This window comes from Acanthisitta chloris, unplaced genomic scaffold (genome assembly GCF_000695815.1).
Source record: "Acanthisitta chloris isolate BGI_N310 unplaced genomic scaffold, ASM69581v1 scaffold25187, whole genome shotgun sequence".
In the NCBI taxonomy this organism is placed as follows: Eukaryota; Metazoa; Chordata; class Aves; order Passeriformes; family Acanthisittidae; genus Acanthisitta; species Acanthisitta chloris.
Window position 1 is genome coordinate 7,626 of NW_008684660.1, and position 9,726 is coordinate 17,351.

Here is a 9,726-nt window from a genome sequence, read left to right on the forward strand (position 1 = left end):
GCTTTGTCTGTCCTCACTTGGCAGCAGATTGCAGAACGGGCACCCGCCTGATTAATCTGAGAATCTGTCACACCAACTAATCAAATCAGAGCCTCTAATTTATTGATGTGTCTCTGCTCAGAAGTGCTGTCTGCAATCCACGGCTCTCCCTCCCACCCAGCCCAGGATTCTATGTAGGTCAGAAACACGAGTGAGCCTGGTTGTGTAAGATGTGTGCTAAAGGCTCCCTCTGGGGGGGCCCAGCACAAACAATGGAGCTGCCTGGGATAGGAATAAACACGGGCTGAGAATCACCCAGAGCCACTCCTTCCTCCAGAGGTGGCTGCAGCACACCTGAGGGCTCACCTGCCACACACACCCCGGAGGGAGAGAAGCAGAGATCTCACCTGCAGGGCTGGCCCAGATCCCCTGTGTCTGCAGACACTACAGTCTGAGAAATCTCACCTGACAACAGTGTGGTCTGAGGCCTAGTCTGGGCCTCTGTGCTGCTCCAAGCTGCTTCCTTTGGTAGTGCTAAAGCTTGGGAATGTTGGGGGGATGGAGCCTGAATCCTCTGCAGGGGATAGGGTGGGGATGGTCCAGTCCTGGAGCTGTGTGGTCAGGGGTGGGAGCTGACAGGGAAAGGAGCTTGGTTTGTGTTCTGTCCTTGGGCCCACGTGTGCTCAGGGAAGAGGTGCAGCATGGAGGGAGCTGGTGCTCCTGGGGTGCAGACAGAATTCCCCAGAGTGTCTGGGAGCCTATGAAATGAAAATTGAAAAGAATATAGGATCTGCTGGAGTCCTTCCCTTGGGGAGGGCCTGCACAGCAAGGAGACAGCAGAGGACAACATTGCCAGCTGCAGCACTCCTCAGCAGGAGGTGGCGTGGTCAGAAACTGCACGGACTGAGAGGGAAGCAAGGAATCCTGCCATAAATCCTGGTTGTGAGGGGGTAATGGTCTGCCTGGATTTCTGCTTGAATCGATAGAGCCTTGGAAACATTGACCCATACAACTCTCAGCATCACCGTTATTTTGCCTCCCCCATCACATCTCCCCGTTACAGCACCTTGCCCAGCACCTCAGAGCTCTTCCTCAGTCCCCCCTGAGGCTGCAGGAAGCCTGAGCTGTCCAGCTCAGCCTCTTCTGACATGTTTTAATACCAAGGGCTTGATTTGCTCTCAGAGTTTGCCTTTGCACGCTGCAGTGGCTCCGTGCAGACACAGCTGTTCCTAAGGAGTTAAAGTGCATGTTGTGGGAAGAGCTCCCACCCTGCAGCCCAGTTCATGCTCCACTGCTCCCCTGCAGAGCATGTTGCACACTGGCTCTGTGGATGAGCTCTGGGGGGCTGCACTGCCCTAAATAGTAGTGTCCTAGTTCGAGCTGGACCTGGCTGAGAGTGCTGCCTGGTGCAGGCCGAGCACACTGGGGCAGTACTGGGGAACACTGGGAAACAGGCTGGATTGTCCCTGCCTGCCTGTCTGCTGCTGATCTGGGGCTGCAGCCACGCTGTTCTGGGGGACTTCTCAGCCACTGTCCCTCATCTTCTCAACCTCTTCTGGTGGTGTTACATTTTGGAAGGCTCAAGTGCAGTGAATGAATGGCTAAGTCTTCAGGTTGTGGAGAGCATCAGTCTCAGCAAAGAGATTGTGAGGGAAGAGCATCAGTCACATCAACCCATGCCTAGTCCACCTGATGTTGTGTCTTCCAAGGCACTGGGCAGTAGTAGCTTGGAAAAGAGAGAACAGCATGGGACAAGTACGTAATGATAAGGTGACACACTCCCAGTCTCCAGTGATCTGCAGCCCAGGAACCTCCTGACCCAGGGCTGGTGTCCTTGGTGGGTTGGTTTTTTTTCCAACTGGCAAAGAATTCCACAGCTTAGATACTCGTGTGAGCTGCAGGGGGTCCCTGTTTGAGGGGTGTCAGGTGAGCACAGTGACTGAGGACAGGGCAATTGTCCTGTCAGATTTGATTGCCTCATTTCTTCGCTGAGCAGTGACACTGGGAAAATAGAAAGGAAGACTTAAAAAAGTCATCAGTTAAGTCCCGGGTGCAATGCATCTCTGCATCATGGTGTTGTGAGACAACATCAATTTCTAGTAGAATTATAGGCTCTTATAATGCATTACAGACTAGGGTGAGTGTTGTAACCATCTCACACCTGCACGTGCAGATGCAACATGGGGTAACTCTAGTTTCAGCGCTGTTTTTGAGGGCATCTTACTCTTCCTTGGGAATCCAGGGGTGACCCTGCTGCCCACCCAGGGGTGATATTTTAACGTGTGTGAATGCATTGCAGCTTTGTGCCACTGACAAGACTCTGGAGTTCGACAGGGACTTTCGGATCAAGCACTACGCAGGAGATGTCATGTGAGTTCCTTTCAGAACTGAAGCTGCACCTTCTATTTCTGTCTCTTCCCCAGCTCTGAAGTGGTACAATATTCTGATTTATTGCTGCTTCTGGATCGAGCCAGAATAGCTGTCACACAATTGCAGAGTGCAGCACTTGCTTATCAGTTACCCCTTGTGCTGGTGCCTTGCTCTGCAGGGTGGGATTGGTGCCTGGGGGGACAGGCGTGGGAGGGCTGAGGGGAGAGCAGGGAAGGAGGCAGCACTGTCTGTGCAAGAAGGCAATGGGGAGCTAATAAAATTGGGTTTAGACATCTGGTTAGGGGGGTTATATAGCTCTGGCTCTTGAGTTCTCCAGTCGGTCTGAGCAGGCCTAAAGCACAGGGGTCAGGGCAGGGAGGCTTGGGAAGCTGCAGCAGTGTGTGCACTGGAAGGTGCACATGTTTGCTGAGAAAGCCGTTTGGAATATCACTGGAGTCATTCAGGGGTTCAGGAGTTCCTGTGCCCGCAGAGTCTAAAGGGAGAGCAGCTGTGGCTGCTCCATCCCTGGAGTGCTCCAGGCCAGGCTGGATGAGCTCTGAGCAGCCTGGGCTGGTGGAGGTGTCCTGGACGTGGAGGCTGTGTGCTGCTCCTGGATCCAGTGTCACCAGAGCTCGGGCAGCAGCTGGTGCCAGGCTGGGGGCAGAGCACCTGCTGTACCCGTGGGAGTGCAGGGATCCAGCAGTTCAGAGCACTTTGCTTCTCTGCAGTTACCTCTGTTTCCCTTTTTCTCAGTTACTCAGTCACTGGATTTATCGACAAGAACAAGGACACTTTATTCCAAGACTTCAAGCGCCTCATGTACAACAGGTAGGAGTGTTACTGAGGGGAATTTTGATCTGATTTGTCAGAATTGGTGGAGTGGATGTTGGCAGAGACTGAGGTGTTCCTGGTGCTGCCCTGTGGATAACCACATTGCTCTGGGGTTCGATCTCTGTCCACCCACCATGACTCAAAGGCTGTTGGGTCGATTTTCCAGGTCAAGGTCCTTACTCTGTACAGGTTGTTTTGGTTCTGGTACAGCCTTTAATTGAGCTGAATTTTGAGTGTATGTTTGAAACCAGCTAACTGTGCAACAAGACAGTGCAGAGATTACCTGATGGGTCATTCACCTGGTGTTTGGGTCAGTGCAGATGTGCCCTCTGCTCTGGCTGCAGTCACTGCTAGAGGCACTGAGTGCTGTGGGTCAGCCACAGGCAGCAGAGGCCCCAGTTAGAGCTCCCTGCTTGGGAAGGAGGTGTAGAGGAAAATGGGCAAATAGCTTTGAATCCTTTTTCTCTGTGCAGTGGTGTGAAAAACGCAAACCCTGACATCACATGTTGTGCAAGTGAGAATTGCCTTTGAGAGGCACATCTGAAATCCCATCACAATGTGTGTGAGTGTGCAGAGAGCTGTTTGCCCTCGCAGCTGGCACCAAACACGCTCTGGCTGCTTTGTGGCCTGTGTGCAGCTCTCAGGGGCTGCGTGGGCAGCTGCTCCCTGGGCTCTGCAGCCCTGTGGTGTTTGCCCACTGTGCTTCCCCTGAACATCTGCCTGTTCCTCTTCTCAGGACTTCCCGTTGACCAAGAACCTTGTGAAATATTGGCTGTGCAGAGGTTTTATTAAGTTTAGCCTGTTGTCTGTGAAGCCTCTGCCAGGGCCTGTTCCCAGACAGCACTCCCAGCACGTCAGGGCCCGTGATGGATTGGCCCTTGGTTTGCTGTGACTGCACTCAGCTTTGTGTGTTCCTCAGCCCTGGCCATCCATCAGGGCCAGTTTACCTCAGCCTCAACCCTTCAAAGATATAGGCTAAAGTGTACAAATTGCTTCAGATATGTCGAGTGGTGCAGAAATACAGCCTGAAATCAGGTCAGTGGTTCCACAGGAAGATGCTGTGTCAGTGAGGCAGACCAGGCCCTGCTCTGGGTGCATCACCCCTGGGGGTTTCACTGGCCCATTCCTGCACATCTTGGTCTGAACACAGAACGTGCCTGTTGTTTTTCCAGAATATTCAGTTGTAAGCTTGAAGTTGCCCTTAAAAGCAGGAGACATTGTGCCCAGCAGTGTCACAGTGGTTTGGCCGATGCGCCGTGAGCTGGACACAGCAGTGGGGCTGGGCAGGAGCTGGTGAGGGTGGAGTGGAAGTGCTGTTAGACTGTGCAGTTAAAGAGACTCTCTTGTAGCTCCAACCCTGTGTTGAAGATGATGTGGCCTGAGGGGAAACTGAGCATCACTGAGGTCACCAAGAGACCTCTGACAGCTGCTGCTCTGTTCAAAAACTCCATGATTGCACTAGTGGACAACCTGACGCTGAAGGTAAATACTTGTGTTTCCAAATCAGCCCCCAATGCTGATGAGGAGGGTGCAGCCTCCCCTAGGGGACTCCCAGCTTCCCAGCACTGCTGCCCGTGGGGGCACTGAGCTCAGCCTGGGAATGGTTCGTGGCAGGGTCACCTGCTATGCCCACGCAGGTGTGTTTTTGTTCCCTCTGTCACCAGTGTATCTTCCCTCCCAGCAAAGCCAGTCTGTCTTAGGTAATAATTACCATCCCAAATAAACAATTCTCTATAGCAAAGATCTTTGGCAGAAGGCCCAGAGGATGCTGTTTGTGGTGGAGAGACCTCTCTGGCTTTCAGTGCCAACTGTCTGCTGGGAAATGCAGGCAGAGCTGCATGAGCTCCTCCTTCCCTCCCCTCTGCTGTGAGGGTGAGGGGGCAGCCCTTTGTCTCACTCAGCAGTGCAGCTTTACAGAGCTGGCACTGCTTTGGCAGCACCTCGTGTGATGGGAAGGGCTGCCCAGCGTGGGCAGGCAGTGCTGGGTGTCAGTGCTGGGGTCTCTGTCCTGCTGTAATCCTCCAGACCTACACCCAGAGTCACCTCTGAGAGACAGAGCAAAGTGCTCTTGTTTTGCTTGGTTTGCTGTTGGAAGAGAACCCCATGGCTTTAGGGGGTGCCATGTGCCATTCCCTGTTCCCCAGGCATGTTTGCTGCCTCTGCTGTTCTCTCCGGGTCTTTTCTCTGTGATGGAATACTTTGGGTGGCTTTGCTTTTGAATCTGGACACGAGGAGTCCTGTAGCTGTAAATGATGAGCTTCTCTGGCAACTCTCTGGATGTACATCTCTTCCTTTTGTCTTTGCTTTTCCCCCTCCTCTGTAGCTCCTTTTGTCTGACTCCCTTGCACACCTCCCCTCTCCTTCCAGGCTGACAGGCTTCATCTCTGCTGACCCACAGTGTCACCACAGCACCAATCTGTCACTCCTGTGCCCTGTCCCTGCCCTCACCTCATGAGCTATACACTGTGGAAAAGAAGCCTCTCAAGGAGGAGTTTGTTTAAGGTGCAATGACTGGAAACCGGTTTGGTTTCTTTTGAACACTTAACAATCTAAAAATCACTCAGCTTGATTGAAAGAAATGAAATCAGTTGCAGTTAGGCATCTAAAGAGCTTTCAGAGCCTTTGTGTCTCTGCATCTCAGCTCTTCCCTGTCTAATCTGCAGCTCTCAGGCCTGACAGCCTCCTAGTGCAAGAATGGGAGCTGCATAATTATCCCCTGAAGAGCTGGGGCTGGGGGGGGTGGAGGCATGGAATAATCTGCTTTAGAATTTATCTGAGGAGCTGTCGTGGCTGAGAGGCTTTAATTGCACTGTAACTGCACTGGTAGATGATCTCCAGTCCAACTCCTTCCCTGCACAGACACCCCAGCAATCCACCTGTGCCTGAGAGTGTTTTCCAGGCACTCCTTATCTCTGTCAGTCCAGCTGCCCAGGAGATCCAGTGGCTTGTAGCAGCTTTTAGGGTAGGAGTCCCTGCTTTTCCAGGGCCTCCACGCCTTGGCCTGTCCAGAGTGCTGCATAGCTCCAGGCTGTGTCAGGGCTAACCAGGATAGTCGAGGATGATCCTGTTTCTGCAGTGGTACTGAAGGGAAATAGCAATTTTGGGCCTTTCGTATTATCCTGAGACTAGGTAAGTGACCTAAAATCATAGAAACAAGGCCAAATCATAGCCAGATCATAGAAATGGGGCTGAAGGGACCTTGGGAGTGCACCCAGTTCACCTCCAGTTTGAGGACACCTCTGGCAGGTGCTTGTTCAGGCTGTTCTGTCTCATGCTGGAGGTTCTCCTCCTTCCCAAGGGAACACTGTGAACACTGCCAGGGTTGGGGCAGCCACAGCCTCCCTGGGCAGCCTGGGCCAGTGTCTCACCACCCTCACAGGGAAAATGTCTTCCTGAGATCTGATTTCCCTCTTTCAATTTCTCCCCACTGCTCCTTGTCGTGTCCCTGCGGCTCCTAACACTTGCCATTTCTCTTTTAACCTCTGACTCCTGCCAAGCAGCCCACCCTGCTGTGGTGCCCGGTGTGCTCACGGCTGGGTGCTGTGCAGGGCAGAGCTGTGTGCTGCCCTGGCTCTGCTCTGTCCCTCAGGAGCCCTATTACGTGCGCTGCATCAAGCCCAACGACAAGAAGTCCCCTCAGCTGTTCGACGAGGAGCGCTGCCGGCACCAGGTGGAGTACCTGGGGCTGCTGGAGAACGTGCGCGTGCGCCGCGCCGGCTTTGCCTACCGCCAGACCTACGAGAAGTTCCTGCACAGGTGAGAAGGATCCTGCTGCTGTCCAGCTCTGGGCAGGACAGCTCCACCCTCGCAATGAGACAATCAGTCCCACAGGTGTGGGATTCACCTCAGCCCCAGAGTGAAGTCTCTGGGCTGGTGTTCCTCTCTCTGGGGGTGTCAGTGTTGGAATCAGCTGTTGGGAGAGGTGAAACACGAGCTCAGAGGGCCCCAGGTCACTCTGGTTCTGGGGCAGTAGACGAGTGTCGAGGTGTGTGTGCCACTCAGGCTCAGCTTTGTCTGCTCCCATCCATTGGCTGTTACTCTGCTGCAGGAATGAGTAAGGAGGTTCCTCCCCAGAGCACAACCCTAGCACCTGAGCTAATTAACCCGTGTTTTCTCTGGGCACTGATTGCTCCAGGGAGAGGCAGACATGAGGTGTGCCTGGGGAGGCACACGATGCACACAGACACTATGTGGGAGGAAACTCCTGGACTTCAGAACTGAAGTCTGAAAAAGGGATACTACCATGACCCTATTAAATGTGTCTGTAATACTTCTTCCCCTCTAAATTCTGGAACTGCCAAGTCTGCAGGAGCCAACACTGAGGTTTGTCATGTTGCATCCACTTGGTGCTGACCAGGCAAACTCCTCCTGATGTTCTTGTCCAGTGTCTCACCAAGTCACACCTCTGCGCTCGTTCCCCTTGTAGTTTGAGATTGTGATTCCTACCAAGTGCCTTGAGGAACTTGTATCTATAATCTATTTGATTAGGATTTAGCTCATAACTGCTCCTTGTTGGCACTTGGCCTTCTGAGAACATCCACGACAGGTTTACATCTGTCAACTGTACCTTGTAATTGCAGGTACAAGATGATCTCAGAATTCACGTGGCCAAACCACGAGCTGCCTTCAGACAAGGATGCTGTGAAGAAGCTCATAGAGTGCCATGGCTTCCAGCACGACGTGGCGTACGGCAAGACCAAGATCTTCATCCGCACTCCTCGGACCCTCTTCACCCTGGAGGATCTGCATGCCAAGATGCTTGTGAGGATTGTCCTCTTCCTGCAGAAGGTACAGCATAGCTCGCTGCCTTGAAAACTCACTTCAAGTTTCTTAAACTGCCTCTGCTCTCTCTTTGGGCTCTCCTGCCAAATGGACAAAGCTGCACAAGTCCCAGAACGATGCAGTTTGGTCACTGCTTGGTGTTTATAGTATCATAGTATGTTAAGGGGTTGGGATGGAGCTCAGAGATCACCAGCCCCAACCCCTGCCCTGGGCACAGACACCTCCCACCAGAGTAGGTGCCTGGCTCTGACCTTGTGCTTCAGAGGTGTCTTCCCTGTTCTCAGCAGTGTCCTGCCTGCCCTGCTGCTGAGCTTCACCCAGCTCTCTGGGCTGCTCATCACCCCTTCCAGCTCTCTTCCCTGGACACAGCAGCACACTTCCCCAGGAGCTGAGTCTGGCTGGTTCCTCTCGGGTGAGCTGGGGCTAATGTGTGGGGCCACTCACACCCCCCCGAGGTGGTTCTGGATCATTAGCTGTGGCTCCTCAGGAGGAGTTTGCTGCCCTGCAGCCACTCTGAGCACACTGCTCTCCTTTGGAGGTCACTGGGCCACACCATTAACCTGGAGCCTCTGCTCCTGCAGCGCAGCGAGGTGAGCTAATGAGCTCCTTGTGGAACAAAGCTGCAGGGGGACACCTTGCTCCCAGGTGACCTCAGTTTTCATGTCAAACCGCTGAGGAATCGAGGGGTGACCTTTCTGGAAGTTGCAAGGTGCAGTTACTGGAGGATAATTCAGCAGCCCCAGGCTGTGTGTGCTGTGTGTGGAAGCAGATCATGGCTCGATGCAAGGTGAACACTAAGCTCCTCCTTCAGAAAAACCCAGTGTGAGGCACAGTTTTAACAGCAACATGTCAGTTTGGTGAGCTTCAGAATTCTGCGGTCTGGGCTGGCCTCAGCCTTGGAGGAGAGCTGGGCCTTCTGGCCCCTAGGAGGTAAGTGCCTGGTTAGGAACTCTGGCTCCACGAGGGATTTTGCTGTGGTGGTTTGTGTGGCATCAGGTGCATTTGGGGCTTCTCTTGCTGTGGCAGTCAGCATAAGTGACCCAAGTTAAACTGCTGGTGCAGGTTGTCCTGTGGCTTCACACACCTCCCTCCCCTGCGTTCTCCTCTCCCCAGAGTGGGGAGGGAGTGAGTCTCCATGGAGGTGTCTCTTCTGCACACACATTGAAGTAGGACATGGAGGCACCTGACTGGTGTTTCTCTGTGAGAAATCTGCAGTGAGGTTCCAGCTGATCCCATAAAGGATCTGTGGGGAAAAATCAAGCTCCTTCTCAAGGGACTGAGGACTGAAGGCATCTGCATGGCCTCAGCTCCTTTCCTGTAGCTTAGTCCTGCTGTGGGTCACCTGTGTCTCTGCTTGGACTCAGCGAGTGTTCTTCAGCCAGGCTCTGAAAGGCTGGCAGAGGGATGCACAGGAGCTATTTACAGTCCTGGGACTTGCAGCTGAAACAGGAAACACTTAACAGATCAATAAATGCTTAGCAAACAGCCACCAACAAAGAGCAGGTGTTGTGCTGATGTCTCCAGGTATGGATTGCACACCTTGTACAGTGTCAGATCTGGCTGGAAAGGAGTTTTCTCCATGCTCAGTGTTTCCCCTGGGTCCCTGCCTGCTCTGCTGCTCAGCCCTGCCCTGATCCCTGCCAGCAGATGGGGCCAATGGAGACTGTGCTGGAACAGAACAGCCAGGCACCACTCAGGGGTCTGAGGCCTCCTCTGTGCTCTGCAAGCATCTCCAGATTTCTGTTCCCGACTTGCTCTCAGTGG

General features: G+C 53.4%; 1 protein-coding gene across 1 annotated transcript in view; it reads left to right on the forward strand.

Annotated features, from left to right (window-relative positions):
• Window positions 1-9,726, forward strand: part of MYO1D (myosin ID) — a gene marked incomplete at both ends in the record, with an annotated part of 32,291 nt that overhangs the window by 7,439 nt on the left and 15,126 nt on the right. Inside the window, 5 exons of the mRNA XM_009079427.1 lie at window positions 2,279-2,349; window positions 3,103-3,177; window positions 4,530-4,662; window positions 6,770-6,936; window positions 7,761-7,968. Coding sequence (XP_009077675.1) covers window positions 2,279-2,349; window positions 3,103-3,177; window positions 4,530-4,662; window positions 6,770-6,936; window positions 7,761-7,968 — 654 coding nt within the window. The remainder of the gene's footprint in view (window positions 1-2,278; window positions 2,350-3,102; window positions 3,178-4,529; window positions 4,663-6,769; window positions 6,937-7,760; window positions 7,969-9,726) is intronic.